The 16,627-nt window shown below is 34.9% G+C and overlaps 1 protein-coding gene across 22 annotated transcripts in view; it reads right to left on the reverse strand.

Moving 5' to 3' along the window:
- Synj1 (synaptojanin 1) overlaps positions 1 to 16,627 on the reverse strand; it is an 81,693-nt gene that overhangs the window by 53,185 nt on the left and 11,881 nt on the right. For all 22 annotated transcript variants that reach the window (XM_078044538.1, XM_078044535.1, XM_021725332.3 and 19 more), the window contains exons 3-6: positions 9,776 to 9,862; positions 7,759 to 8,026; positions 4,247 to 4,472; positions 3,214 to 3,297 (exon numbers count right to left, since the gene is read on the reverse strand). In XM_078044538.1, the coding sequence (XP_077900664.1) occupies positions 3,214 to 3,297; positions 4,247 to 4,472; positions 7,759 to 8,026; positions 9,776 to 9,862 (665 nt within the window). The remainder of the gene's footprint in view (positions 1 to 3,213; positions 3,298 to 4,246; positions 4,473 to 7,758; positions 8,027 to 9,775; positions 9,863 to 16,627) is intronic.

The following is a 16,627-nucleotide window of genomic DNA, read 5'->3' on the forward strand; positions in this document are numbered from 1 at the left end:
TTGTGATAAAAGAGATACTCCAGAATTATTATTATTTTTGTACTGGGGGTTGAACCCAGGGGTATTTTATCGCTAAGCCACAGCCCTAGCCCTTTTTTATTTTTGAGACAGAGTCTTGCTAAGTTACTTAAGGCCTCACTAAGTTGCTGAGGCTGGCTTCATATTTACAATTCTCCTGCCTCAGCCTCCCAAGTTGCTGGGATTACAGGTATGTGCTACCACATCTGGCATTCCAGAAATTTTTAAGGCTTTCAAATAACAATGAATTTACCTAAAAAGAAAAGGTTGCATCAAAGATGTACTTTTAAATTTTTAACTGGATGATATGGAACATCATTTTTCATTATTATTGCATTATTATTTAATTGTTATAATTTTTCATTATTAATGTTCTTATATTTCTGACCTTCAACCAAAAATCAATCACATGGCATTAAATGAGAAAAAAATTCATCATGTTTATCTTTTAAGACTTTATAAACTGTAATGTAACAGAGTAGTTGCCAACACTTAAAATATATTCTTACTTATGAAGTACTTTTTACAACTTTATAATGCCTCAAAAGAATTCATTCTGATAGTTACCAGTTCTATAAAAAGTCTCAAGGAACAGACTGCAAACTGGAAAGTGTTATGGGCTTTGAATCTCTCATAGCAACTAGTATAAAATAATACATACTAGAAGAACTTAATTATTAACTAGAGAGATCAGCATGGATGAGTGATTAGAAGTTATTCAAATGAGATTTGAGTTGGATGTTGAAGGACAACACATCTTACTTTTGGAAGTAGAAGATTCCTGTTAGAAAACAGCAAAGCATAAAGTAGAATAGGTAGAGTAAACCAGATTACGAGGAGGTAGGTCTCGGGTATATATATATGTGAAGCCTAATACATCAAAAATTAAAAAGAAGTGTCAGAAAGGTAACCAGAAACAGAGTCTAGAAAGATGAGATTGGTTAGAAAACTGTAAGAATCTTCAGGGTCCAAAGAAATTATGAGACCTTAAGTGAGATGAAAGGAGTAAAATAAATACAAAGTCCCAAAGCCTTGGAGAATGCTAGGGCAAAGTATTACAGGACCAGCTGATTCAGACTATTACAATAAGATGGTGTACAACAGAAGTTCTTGACTCTGAATGGAAGGGCACTTGCTTAAAAATGCATTCCAGATTCTGCTTTTAGATGATCTAAAGTTGAGTTGTGAATCTGCATTTTATCACCACTTCGGATGATACTTTTAACCTTTTGATTAAAAAGCCACAGGGGAATTAATTAAAAAGATGCAAGACAAAGAACAATTGCCTAAGGATTCTCTATCTACTAAAGTGGGACATTTCACTAGTCAACACTAAATTCAAAGATCCCTTAGAATAAATTTCAGTTCTGAGAACACATAAAACACCTACTATCCATTAAAAGCCACCCTAGGTTAACAGATTACTTGTTTGCCTTCTATGAAACAATTAATCTTTGGACTTGGCATTTTAATATTTTTAAAATCAATTATCTATTTTTATAATCTTTAAAAATAGTCATATATTTTCATTCCTTTTTTACCTACTATTTTAGAATGGAGCAAAAACTACTTTGGTATAAAAAACAATCAAGACAAGAATCCATTCCTATTCAAAGGAAGGTTGACTTTAAAAACTGCTAAGCTAAATAATTGTGAGAAACACTGACTTGGGCTAGGGGTCCAGGGTAAGATCCTTTTCTATTCCTTTTCTTGATGCTATATGCTAAGGTACAAAACTTACTAGATTATACATACCTAGAAGCCTAAAATGTTTATGATTTATTCTTTAGGCATAAGGATTTGTGAGTTAAAATATTAAGATTGTACTATTGGATGAAATTTGGTATTATGACCTTATATTTTTAAAAAATGTTACAAAGATCAGCAAAGGAGATTTAAAAATTATCAGAAAGCAAGTCAGAAAACATGCTGAAGATGATCGTCATCACAGACTACCAAGTAAAATTCCTTTAGCAGATACATTATTGGTGATAGCATCAATAGCTAATCCTGACATGTTGCTGACTGTGTCAGGCACTCTTCTAAGTGTTTTTCATTTAGTCCTTAAAACAACCCTATGAAGGGTTTTAATATTATTCTTGTTTTATATATAAGGAAACTGAGACAGGAATTAAATCTCTTGTTCAAAAATCACACAGCTTATAGCAATAGAGTTAAGTATGTTGGTTGAAAAGCCAGTATTGAAGCTTTAACTATTACATGCTTCTGCCTGAAGATTATATTATTATATACTAACACAGTAAGATAATAAATATGTAAACACTGTGAAAATCAATGTGCTATAAAAACCTAATTTTTTTTTTTTTTTGGTACTGGGGATTGACCTCAAGGGCACTCAACCACTGAGCCACATCCCCAGCTGTATTTTGCATTTTATTTGGAGACAGGGTCTCGCTGAATTGCTTACTGCCTAGCTTTTGCGGAGGCTGGCTTTAAACTCATGATCCTCCTACTTCAGCCTCCCATCTCCCAAGCCACTGTGATACAGGTGTGTGCCACCACGCCCGGCAAACATCTAAATTTTTAAAATGAAATACGCAGCTGGATTTTAGTAGGGTTTGCATATGGTCTGTCCCCCAATGGTTCATGTGCCAGAAGTTTGGTCCCCAGGGTGACACTATTGGGAGATGGTATGGAATTGTTAAGATGTGGAGTCTAGAATGGAAAGTCCTTAAGTTATTGGGAGCTACCTCAGAAAGGAATGCTGGCTTCCTGGAGTGAGTTCTTGTGAGAGCAGGTGGTCATAAAAGCCTGAGCCACATCAGAATCTCCCTCTGGCTTCCTTTTCCCAGATGTGATCTCTTTCTCCCACACATGCTCCCACAGGCAATGCCATCCAACATTAGGCCTTCACCAGAGGCTGAACCAATAGGGCTGCCCAATATTGGACTTTCAGCCTTCCCAACCATTAGCCAAAATAAGCCTCTTATCTTTATAAAGTTGGCCTGCTTCAGGTATTTCATGACAGAAACACAAAACTAATGCACTATTTGAAAGAGCATTAAAAGAAAAAATATCCAAGACAAGACACTTCTCAGATCCTCAATTGTGAAACCAGCTAACATTATTAAATGGAATAGAATAATTAGTGAATTAATTAACTATCCTGAAAATTTAGAGAATATGGAAATTTTTTAAGAGAAAAAAATAATAAAAATTGAATGGCAAACATACTTGCAACCCGGGTTGCTCCCAGAACAGTGGAACAGATCCCCGAATTTGTATAAAGGAAGAAACAGAGTCATCCAAGTACACAACCTGCCGAAAGGAAAGAAAATAACAACAACAACAGCAATGTATATTTTCACAGGTGGTGAGGTTATTACCTCTGTATCAGAAAAACAAAGTTACTACAATCTGTTGCACATTTTTAGTTCATAACTTATCTCTCATAATTTGTCCTAATCAAAGTATCCAAAATATGTCTCTAAATAAGTTTGATTTTTTCCAGTTAATAATATTAATCATCCAAATAATAAAAAGAACCTCCTTTTAAATCTCAGAATTTTACATACATACTTTTGTTTCCTTCAATTGTTTTCCTTAGCTTTTTTTTCCTTTTGCAGTGCTATCCGCTGGTAAACAAAGAAAGAGCCTTGCACATTCTACTACAGAGCTACATGCCCAGCCTTTTTAAATTTTTATTTTGAAATACAGTCTCACTAAGTTACCCAGGCTAGCCTCAAACTTGAGATCCTCCAGCCTAAGTCTCCCAAGTAGCTGGGATTATGGGTATGTTGACACTGAGGGTAGCTTCCTTAGCTTTTTATATTTCTCAATACTTAATTTGATAGATCTGAGTTGGACTGGTACATGGCCTGAATTTATAATTATATGGTTTTACAGGCAAAAATGTAATTTTTAATTTTTAGGTAGTACACATATTTATCTTTAAGAGTTGGGTTTAACTGCATAAAAAATATTCTTCTTGTCTAGCTCTATAATTGAGGATTTTAATTCAATATCAAATGTACACCACTGACTGTGCCATGCTAGCTAGTGAATAACTTGTTAACTATTTGAAGAGTCATACCAAAAGAAGTCTTTTTTTTTGTTTTAGGGAAGCCTTCCCTAGAAAGTTGCCAATTATACCATAGATGAGATTTCAGATGTCAAAATGAGTTCTGTCTCAAATAAAAATCGGTTATCCTAGTATTATCTGTGCCTCTCCTATAACACATTGATAAGCAATATAAACTGTACATACCTGTTCTGTTTCTACAAAATTGGCGACGTGACCATCATCATTTGTCCCTCGGACATTAAACCTTGTCCCAGCTCGTTCACAGCTTAATCTTGAAATGAGGCAAGCCTTTGCCTGTTTATGAGCAGCATAAATTGTTCTTATTTCCACTCCCCCACACATGAGACGTAATAACCAGTCATCACAATTCACACCATAGTGCTTGAGATGCAAATGCAAAGACTGATTCCTAACAGAAAAGGAAATAACTGCATTAGGCAACTGAGTACTAAATAACAAAGTACAAATATTAAAACAGTGCTCCCAATACTACTGAGCAGTGCTAACATTAAACAATAATGTTATTAAATTAAAAGGCAACAAAATAATTCAATCCATTACATGTACTGAGGAAAATCATTTTTTTTAATATTTATTTTTTTGTAGTTGTACACAATAACTTTATTTTATTTATTTATTTTTATGTGGTGCTGAGAATTGAACCCAGGACCTTGCACATGCAAGGCAAGTGCTCTACCGCTGAGCCATAGCCCCAGCCCCAGGAAATCATTTTTTGTTTTACATCTACATTCCATTTGTTATATCTTTATGTACAATGTAAATAACCTAACATTTCAAAATCTAGTACATACATACCCCACTTTATAAAGCTGTATTCACAGACTCAACTTTAACAAGGCTCTATTAATTTAAATATGCCATACTAAACAGTACCACTGTGGTGTAGGCATAGTGTTTTCCACTGCCCCAAATACTTTTTTTTTTTTTTGTGAGCGCGGGGGATAGAACCCTGGGTCTCATGCATGCCAGGCATGCACTCTACCACTAATCTACCCCTGCAGTCCACTCCAAATATTTTTAGAATTGTAGGTAGCAGATGGAGCCTGATTTATAAACTTTTGCAGGGGAATAGTTTATCCAAACAAATAGATAAAAGCAATTAAAGCAGGGAGCAGGGCTAATGCTACTTCCAGATTGGCTTTCTCACCCTGCTGGTCACTACTCAGATCTCTACTGAAACCTCAGTCCTCCTTAGAACTAATACGAAAGACTCCAACCAAACATTAAGAAAAATGTTTTGAAAAAACAAGTGTTTCGAGAAGAAAAACAAGAAACCCTCTTTCAATTCAAAAGTGAATTTTCTGTATTACTAAATTTGATTCTGAATTTTAAAACTCTGCTACCATTTTAGGCAGAAACCTTTCTTAAGGGGCTATACATTAGCTTGCCATCTTAAACTAGATAAACAAATGTAATAGCATTTGCTTGAAGACTTACGGTTATTAATAAAATAAGAGACAAGAACAGTAGTAGTTCTTGGTTGTCCTCAAATCCCTGCCCTCCGCTACAGGTACAGGTACAACTGCTGCAACCCAAACCCCTTTTGTCCACTTAAGAAAGTACACTAAATGTAAATGAGTCATGAGGTTACTACTGGGATAATATTAAATCTGATGACCATTACTTATTTAATGAATACAATGACTTTAGGATTCATATTTCACTAATACTTACATTCACCTGAGTGTGAATGTTGAGTGTGACCCAGAACACCCAAGGCACCAGGGCTGATAGCTATGTCATGCTATTAAGTTAAGAGACTCTCTTGCAATCATTTAAGTAGTCATTGAACCTTATGTGTTTCATACCGGTAGAGTTTCTTCCTCTGCTGTGAGTTCTCATTTTTCTTTACTATCAGTGTGTCACTCTCTAAATTCTATTGAAATCCAGAATGGCAGCAGTTTCAAATCTTCAATGAAGGGGCTGGAAGTGTAGGTTAGTGATTGAGCATTTGCCTACTCTAGCATAGGTAGGGTCCTGGATTCCACCCCCAGCATCGCATACAAAAAAATCTCCAATGGTAAATAAAACTACTTTGTTTTTGTGTAGATATTTGGCACTCTTTAGATACAAATATTACTTGATCCTGAAAAATATTTACACTAAGCTGTTAGGGTATAGAATCAATTCTAAAAACTTTGATTTTTCTATGCAAAATAAAATTCACATGGAAATCTTTAGCAAAATAATAAAAATTGTAAAACAAGGAAACTTCACCTTTGGTATTTTAGCCATCCCTTTGTTCAACCTGTCTCCTACTGGACAAAACCCTCAGACTTTCTGTGATCTAAATTTGTACCCATCTCCATCCTTAATTGAATGAAAACATAAATGAATTACTCCTACTGATTAAACTTTAAAGTTGTATATTATCTGCAACTGCTTGGCTCCCTGAGGTGGCAGGAAAGCATTTTTCTCTCAATCTAAGTAGTTTGGGACAGGAATAAGGAGGGACCAAAAAGGTAACAACAGCTGCCCAATGCACAGCTGCAACACATTTACCTTTTCCAAAAGACTTCAATGTCTTTAGCCAGAAAAAAAAATGTAAGATTGACAGAGTTTTAACTCTTGCCTATTTCTGAATGATAGACCAAAATACATCCATCATCACTAGCATCTCTGAGCCAAGAGGGCTTTCTGTCCATTCAACTGTTCTATTAACCCCTCCACAACTACTTATCTCTTCTTTCCCATCACTCAAGTCTCCTCTTTTGCTATAGACAGTGCTATAAAGCTTTGATTCATTCTGCCTTCTCTGCTCCCCTGTGTCAAGACCCTTTCACGTAAGCTATGAGTTAGTTTCCTTCCCTAAGGCTGTGGTTGATTTTGACCTACCTGAAAGCCAAAGCAAATGGATCATACCTGAATGCACTACTCAAAGACCATAGAGTGATGGTAAAGTGTGAGGGGGAGAAAATACATAGGAGAAAATGTCTTGAATCTGAACTACTAAGGAAGGCCAAGAGCAGAGAGTCTGGGGCTTTGGCCTTATAGCATATGTCAATATAATGAAATAAAATCTGCATAAAGCATTAAGGAGAAACATCAAGGTCAATGCTGGCTGTAGACAATAGAGCTACTATACTAGAAGTCTGGTCTGCTACATAGAGCCATACTAATGGAAGTGTTCTATTTACTATTCATGCTTATTGATAACTACGCACAGTTATGCACCATCATGTAATATATCACAGTTAGCTACATATGTAAGTTTTATTTACTACAGTACTGGACTTTTCTTCACAATCTGTTGCTCTTGAATTGAAGTCATCTACTTACAATCTTAAAATTGAAAATATAAGAGAATATTGATTTAGAATGATGAAAATGCCAGACAAGAGCTTACTAAGAACAGTAAATATGAGTAACACAATTTTATTACCATTAAAGTCATCCCCAAATTTATAACAAATATTTTAAGTCTATTCTAAAATGAAAGGTCAGTCAGGATCAGGAGAGAAAATGAATTTTATGTCACATGCCAACTTCAATAAACTGACAGTCGCTACGTGCCACAAGTGCTCTGTTGAGGACTCAGAAGCAGAAAAGAAGAATCAGTAGAGTTCATCCCTTGCTATCTCCAGAAACAGCAATTGATGGATATCATGACCACAAAGACCAAGTTGTTGCACAGCACATGATTAAAAAGGGGAAAAAATGAAACATAGACTCACCAGAAAAATCTGTTGTCAGTTGTGTGTTCTTGCATGCTTCGATGTGCGTTAAGACTCAGATCTAAACTGACTCCAGAAGCAGACCATGCAAAATAAAAGTTTCCTGAATTCAAAACTTTTCTCACTTCTGAAATACGATCCTCATCTGAAGCATCAACTCGAAGAGATATAAACTCAGTGGAAGTAACTCGAAAAACTTCAGATTCTTGAATTTTTCCAACAGACATACATCCAGTGACTAGGACCAGATAATGTAACATAGTATCACCTGCAAAACCCAAAGATTTTACTGGATGAAAAATTCCAATATTTTTATGTTATTTCAAGTTCTTTTTTCTTCTTGTATTTCCATTTTTAAAATCTGATATTGTGATTATTCTAAACTTGTAATGAACATGTTTAAACTCACTAGATTTTTTTTTAGTTGGGAAAAATCCTTATTTAAATACATTTTTATAATAAGCATTTAAATATTAACAGGAAAAGCTCACATTTACAAAATTGTTCCTCTACTTAATCTGAGCCTATAAAATCTATCAAATAAAAAATATCTTTTCTAGGGCTGAGGTTGTGGCTCAGTGGCAGAGTGCTTGCCTCACGCAAGTGAGGCACTGGCTTTGATCCTCAGCACCACATAAAAATAAACAAACAAAATAAAGATATTGTATCCATGTATAACTAAAAAATATTTTTAAAATATCTTATGATAGAAAGTTCAGATGAGAAAATGAATGTGAAAGTTCTTTGTGAACAGTAAAGGTGGAAAAGTAGTATATAAATTTGAGCTGCTCGTGATGATATATGGACAGAAAGCAATTTAGTTTATAAAAACATTCATAGACTTTTTTTATTTAATTAGAACAAAATCCTATGAAATTAGTATGAAGTTATAAATTAGCAAAGGTGTATTCTAAGCACAATCTCTGACATAGGTAGAAGTGGCTCTGAATCTTGGCTCTATGATTTATTTTCTAGGCCAACTTCAGTACATGAGCCTAACCAACCTGAGATATAATCCCTTATAAACAGGGATTAAAACATATACTTCAGGATTACTTAAAATTAGCGATGCACTTATGCACAATGCTTTATATATAATTTATTAATAACAAAAGACAAATCTCCATTTTATAGACCAATGCTACTCAAAGCATGATCCAGAAACTGTAAACAGCACACAATGAAAAAAAGTTGCCTGTACAGAAGGGAAATCAACAATATCTGTGCCAAGTGCGGTGGCACACACCTGTAATCCCAGTGGCTTGAGAGGCTGAGGCAGGAGGATCATGAGTTCAAAGCCAGCCTCAGCAATGGTGAGGCGCTAAGCGACTCAGTGAGACCCTGCCTCTAAATAAAATACAAAATAGGGTTGGGTATATGGCTCAGTGATTGAGTGATCTTCACCTGAGTTCAATCCTGGGTATCAAAAAAAAAAAAATCCAATATCAATAAATTCACCCTTTAGTTTAACTGACTCTTTTCTTCATAGTTCACTAGACTTTATCAGTGAAGGAAGCCATATGTTGGATTTATATGACAGTGTAAGCTCCTTTCTCACTCACAGACCAGTAATAGCCCATACTTCAAGTCACACCATGACTAACATGGACAAACTAACACAAAGGTTACTCTACAGTCTATGGTCACATTAAGTGGCAGACATAGGCCCAAACTGAGACCTTTGAATCCACTACACCAAGAAGTTTGTGGTTCAATAAAAACACTTGTTTCCTAAATACAATGAAGCCAAGAAAAGAAAAATGCTTTGATTTTCTCTTAACATGTTGAAACAGGAAACCATCTCTGGAACTTAAAATCAAAGTAGCTTGAGAATTAGCAAGCTTTTTTTTTTGGCAAAAATATAATAAGAGTAGCTTAATTAAGGTTTAAAAGATGTTATCACACTTATAGCTCCATTATAGAGTTAAATGACATAAAAGTAGTCTCTCTCAAATTCTTAGAATTATAAAACTAGAAATAAAAAATGTGGATGAATTATATTGAACAACAAACTTACCAAGATTTAACCGCAAAACACCTAAGAGTCCATAGGCATCTAGTACTTTGGAGTATGTACCTTTGATTGCCTCTTTTTCTGCAGATGCTAGAACAGAAGTTTTAAAGAAAAATGACAAGAAACATTAGATTGTATTTAGCTATAAAGTAGGTTTCAAGCAAAAATTTCTAAATCTGATATTAATATAAGCATATGAAATATTTCTCCAACTAGTAACATAACTCAGTCAAATTATTTCAGCACCATATAATAAATTAATCCATCCTTTCCCACTGACCTGAACTATTTTATTCATCCTTTTGTTCCTGATACTTAGAACTGGACACTTAGAAAACTGATAAAACATTGAAATGATGAAAGCTATAGGCAATACTTCACCACACAGTCCAGTATAGGAATAAGGAAATCTCAAACCTGCTGTTCATCTGATTGTTTTCTGCAATAAAATTCATGGTATCTTGCTAATAAGTATAACCCACAAAATAATTTACCTAGGGCAGGTTATTGTGGCTGTTTTAATGAGAGAAAAAAAATTCCACCCCTCCAAGAAAAAAAAAATCAGAAAACTTTAAAGGAAAAACCTTCCTAGTACTTAGCAAATATATATTAAAAATGTTACAAAGAAATATGAACTACAGCTAGTATATCAAAGAACAATTAGAAAGAATACATTCTAAAGCTGACAATTCAGGTGAGATCCTCTTTTTTCCTTTTCCTTCTGAGGTCCTGTCCTTCTCTACTGCCCTCCTTTTTCTGTCCCTCATCCCATGCTCAGTTCACTTCTTGGCTGAGTGATTCTCTCAGAGCTTACTGCTTCTTTCTTAGACTTACTAATTTCCTCTTATGTCCTTCATCTACAACATAAAAACAGTACCTTTGGCATCATTCATGTATTCCACGTTAGAAAATCATGGAAGTAGATCCATCTGACACTCCATTTCCAGTCTCTTTTTGCCAATGAAAGAGCCCTTCCATGTCTACTGCTTTGTCCAATATTCCTTGCAATTTGGCACTCCTACTTTTCCCTGAAATTTTTTTTCAGATTTCAGAACATCTCACCTTCCTTGTCTGCCTCACTGCTTTTCAGACCATCTACTCATAAGCCCACTTTCTAGTGAACTCACTTCTGCCTTCCAATGAGTTGTGCTCTATGAGTTGGCAGCACTGGATAAGACTAAATGACTCAATCTCTCCATGAATTGATAATGTCACAATTCTGTAATACGTTCATAATTAAGTGTGGGCTTTTACCTAACCACCCAGAGTGGGGAAAATTTCACCAAGCTACTACTAATGGTATTGGGAATGGTATTTCATTCTGCATTCCCAGAGTTTCTAGTATTATTGTGTTTCATGTTTATAAAACAGTTACTTCTGACCTCCAATGGTAAGTAACACACATTTAAAACATCACAGATTTAATTATATTTTATAAAATAAAATATAACTGCTTTCCCCTAAATACTGCCTCTATAAGTGCATTGCAAGATTCTCTCATCTGCCCTCCCCCTCTCCCCCTACCACTTCTGCTTTATGGAGTATTATTTTCTCCTTCAATAAATCTATGCTTTGTCAGAAAAAAAAAGAGTACTATAACAAAAGCAAACATTAGAGATACTTTTTTATTGTCCTCATGATAAAAGATATTCTTTCCAGGACAAATATTATTCTAGAGTTTTACATGTCATATGTTATATTCATTTAAACTGACAGCACTAATACAGTAACATAGAAATTACTAGATCTATCAGTTTCAAAGCAATCATTATTTGGTTCAAAGACTATCAACTAATAAAAGTTAAAATAAAAATGTAATTTAACATTAAGTCATCACCCTCCCTTAGAAAACAGAAAAAGTCACTCTGTAACTTAAATACAATGCAATAAAATATTCTCTCTTCTAATAATGCATCATAATTACCTCCTCATTAGTTGTGTTCTAAATATATGAACAACATACCATGTCTCTCAGGACCAATGAAGGTCCATCTATTAGAATGTCACCCAATTAAAATATGTAAGCAAATGCCATTCTGTTTAGTTATTTGCACTTTGTTTTATATTCTGAGACTCGGAAAGAGGATACACACATGAACTTTAACTAATGTGCACATTCCTAGATAAAACTAGAACAAAAGAAAAAAATAATTCAAAGAGTAGATGTCATTTTCCCTGACAGGAATTTTTGGCTTCCTCTCAAATTATTAAAATAAATGTAAAAACAATATCTCAGCTGAGGTACTTATATATTATTTCTGTGATTATTATGACAGTATCTAACAAAGAGCTAGATATTTTCATGCATTATTCAATTTTCACAACAACCCCAAGAGCAAAATTACCATTTCCACTTGGCATATGAAAAAAACAGATTTAGAAAGGTTATTAATTAGCTACTAATTTATCTAAGCCTAAACAGTCAGCATTTGAGACTGCAGCTTCATAAGAAGGAACTTGGTCTAGTTCCTGCCCTAACCCCAGCAGCCTAGCTCTCAGTAGAGGGTTCTACAATTGTAGGTTTGATGAATTTGTGGACTATATGTACTTTTAACCCCAGACACTTCCAATTCCATGAGAGAAAACATCCACTCTATTTTTTTTTTAAATTTTTAATCTAAAGGCCTGGGATAGAGTAGACAAAAGGCCAATGCAGGCTGTCAGAGCCCAGGCAATATGGATAGCCCTATATGTGAAGCTGAAGTCAGAGGTGGTAAAAGAGGACATCCACTTGGAGGAGGGACAGCCTGCATGAGGTATGGGAGACTCCAGGGATGCTGAAGTATACTGACATAATATGTTGCAGTTGAGAGCAGTAGAGGGCAGGGTACATACAACAAAAGGCTGAGGCAGGGCGTTGGAGCCCCAATGGGATGGAATGGGTAGGAGAGTGGTTATATACAAGAGAATGACCAAGGATGAGACAAGTTTCTCATTGTCAGAGAAGGAAATTACAAACAAGGAAAAGAAAGAAAACTAGAATGGAACTTCAGTGTTGATTGGAATTGGAGGTACTAGTGTGACCCCAATTTTCTAGACAGAAGAAAGATATAAATGAGTATATAAAAGATATAAATGAGTATGACGCACACAGACACATTTACATATACTTCTTAGGACTACACAGTGAAAGGACCTGAAATCAGCAACACTCCAATAGCAATGAACACACCCAGATCTTGGTTTCTAAATATCATTCTTGCCAGGCTCAATAGCACTCACCAGCAATCCCAGAGGCTTGGGATGCTGAGGCAGGAGGATCAAAAGTTCGAAAGCAGCCTCAGCAACTCAGTGAGGCCCTTAGCAACTCAGTAAAACCCCGTCTCAAAATAAAATATCAAAAAAGGCTGGGAATGTGGCTTAGTGGTTAAGCACCCCTGGGTTCAATCCCTGGTACTCCCTGCCCACCAAAATAAAAGTTAAGTATCATTCTCCACTAAGGATTCTAAAATACATTGTAGAAATAGCTGATTCCAGGGCAAGGACAGGGACAAGATGAACCTAAAACATCCTTTTACCAAAAGGAAAGGAAATGTTCAAAGAATCATGTAAACATGTCACAGAAACACAAAAGCCAATGTAAAAGGCTTTTACTGATGAAGTCTGGGACAACATGAGCATCAAAATAAATAAGAGTACTGGATTTTAATCCACTGAATAAGCCCAGGAATTCATTCTGATGAGGAATGAGTAATTTTTATCAAGTTTCAAAGTATCTCCCCTCAAAACACTTAACTGTAAAGAAAACAAGTCCGCCACACATGCTCAATAGACCATCATCTTAACCAATCCAAGTGGACAACAGTAATGGGATAAGTCAAAACTGTGTACCATCTACAGGATACAATGTAAAAAATGCAACACCATTTCTGCAATAACGCCACTAAAGATGGAGAACCTGGGTCTGGGATTGTAGTTCAGTGGTAGAGTGCCTGCCTCGCACATGTGAGGCACTGGGTTTGATCCTCAGCACCATATAAAAACAAATAAAGATATTGTGTCCATCTGCTATTAAAAAAAAAAAAAGATGAAGAGCCTGGGGCTTCTGGGTTGTGGCTCAGTGATGAGCACTTGCCTAGCACATGAGAGGTAAGGGGATCAGTTCTCAGCACCACGTGAAAAAAATAAATAAATAAAATAAAGGCACAGTGTCCATCTACAAATAAAAGTAAAAATATCTATATATTTAAAAAAAAAGATGAAGAACCTGGATCTAAGCATGAACCATCAAACCCAGACTACTGACATTCTACAAGATAACTAGCCTTAGCCTTCAAAGTTCTTAAGATCATAAATGTCAAAGACTGAGGAATCTCCCCAGGTTTAAGGAAAAAAACATAACAACAAAATAAAATGTGCAAATCTGGATCTTTCTGCTATAAGAAATATGGGACAACTGGTAAAACCTGAATAGAGCCTGAGAATTAGTAATTATCACTGTTAATTTTATGCAGGAGAATGTTTTTCTAGAAAACATATAATAAAGTATTTGGGGGTCATTAGGTAGCATATAAGCAACCAACTCTCAAATAGTTCAAAAAGTATGTTCAATTTTAAAAATGTACACATACATTTCTAAATTAAGAAGCACTTCTCTCTAAATGACACAAATAAGATAAACTCTTATAAAACCTTAGTGTCCTACTCTCCATACATGTTTTTAACAGAGAAAAAAAATTTCTTATTTTATGAGTCTCTCTGAAAAAACAAAAAGATACATGATATAAGAAGGATAAGCTTAATCAGATTACTGTTGTAATTCTCTAATAATTCTATAAAATAAGTTGAGGATCTCCCACTTATGAAATTATTTAAAATAAGAAAGCCTATACTACATTTTTTAAGAAAATGCATACAATATTAAGATGAAACACAGAATTTAGACAGGTGTGGTGATGCTCGCCTATAATCCCAGCAGCTTGGGAGGTGCTAAGTAATTCAGTGAGACATTGTATCTAAATAAAATACAAAATAGGGCTGGAGATGTGGTTCAGTGGTTGAGTGCCCCTGAGTTCAATCCCTGGTACCTCTCCCCAAAAAAAATCACCTCATAGAATTTGTAAATGTTTTACTCAATTCATCCCTATCTTCCTTTTTCCTTAATATGATCTCATTGCATCCCATATATCAACCAAAATGAATAATCTGTTGTCCCTTATACATGTTCCATATTCTTATATTCTTTGCCTTCTCTTCCTCTGTTCATAGTGCCTGGTCCATCTCTAAGAACCTTTAGTCATCTTTTGTTTTCAAATATTACCCATCCTTCAAATTCTAAGCAAAACGCCACTTCCTAAAATTTTCCTGGATTACTCTAGTTGGAAATAAGCTTTTTTCTATTTTACATTAAGTACAGTAACTTGAATGCTAATGGTAATAGAAATGATGTTTCATTTCTTTATAGTTCAACATGACGCCAACCTAATTCAGACACTCTGAAAACTGTGCCTCTAGATGAAGTATTCATCTAGTAGATAGGCTGAGAGGTTTTAGCACAAAAGGAAATGTTCTATAATTAAAGAAAAATAGGAAAATAAACATTGTACTTTGCCACTAGAAGTATTTCAGTGCCCTCATTATTGAAGCTCACATTTAATTATTACTCTTAGCAAGATTTGGAAATTATCAAGTGTGCTGTCTGTTTCAGGGAATACAGGTGGGAGTGAGAAGGTGGGGTGGGGAAAGATAGGCCCTGTTCAATAACTGCCAACTGGGTATCAAACTAGTAGAGTTTATAAAGTGGCAGAGTGTGTGGAGAGTTCAGAGGAAACAAACTGAAAGAATGAGTGGAAATGAAAGTTGGAGAGATACATAGAAGTTCAGGTCACTTTCCTGCTTGTGCAGTCTTCCAAGGTATATACTGTGCATTCAATGACAGGAATAAATTGCCTTTTGTAAGAGGATTGAATTTTTTTCTTCTATTCATAGTAGTTATTAAACAATATCCTACGAAAAACAAACCTTTCTTTTTACAAGTTGTTATGAATGTCTAAAGAGCACACTGTTTTGGGAGTAATTCTAGCTGATCAAGATCTTCGACAGTTCAGGCCAGGTAAAGACGTCATTAGTTCACAAACACATAAGCTAGGGTAAATCCCAGCTTCCAAAAAGTTACTGCTAATATACCTCAGGAATAAACAGTACCTAACTCCTTTGAGAGCTTATTTTAAAATAAAAAGTCTTCTTCCTACTTTATACGTAACACTAACTTTCATTCATGTCATAAATATTTTCTTAGTTTTCAAGTTAATGAAAATATGTATTTCCTAAGAACACAGAGCCATCATAAATATAAATCTATAAATCTACAATTACAGCTATACATCCTCAGATGGTTGGCACTGATCATCTGAAGACCCTCTGATTCTATTACTATTGAACATATAAACAGAAATAAGGCCACAGAATAGAATCTTAAGCAATATAAAATAAATGACATAAACATCAATTAACAAAAATATTTATGAGGCATCAGGAAGATTTGAATGTTGTCTGGATATCTGATTTTTAAACTACTGTTAATTTTCAGTGTTGGTAACATTGTGGCTATGTTAAATAAAACAGAGCCCTCATCTTTTAGAAATGCATTGTGAAATATTAGTGATATCTTAGATTTGCTTCAAAATAAAGAGGGATGGGGAGATAGATGATAAAGATATAGATAAAAGTGTTCATGAATTCATAATTAGTAAGGATGGGTAATACACACCTGGGAGTCATTCATACCACTCTTTCTACTTTGATTTATGTTTAATACTTCCCAAAATCAAAAGGTTAAAATTTATTTTAATAATACTCTTGGCATACAAGATAAATTCAGAAAGGAGAGAATACAAGATATTTCTGGCCTGTCAG

The sequence above is a fragment of the Ictidomys tridecemlineatus genome, chromosome 3, assembly GCF_052094955.1.
Source record: "Ictidomys tridecemlineatus isolate mIctTri1 chromosome 3, mIctTri1.hap1, whole genome shotgun sequence".
Taxonomy (NCBI): domain Eukaryota; kingdom Metazoa; phylum Chordata; class Mammalia; order Rodentia; family Sciuridae; genus Ictidomys; species Ictidomys tridecemlineatus.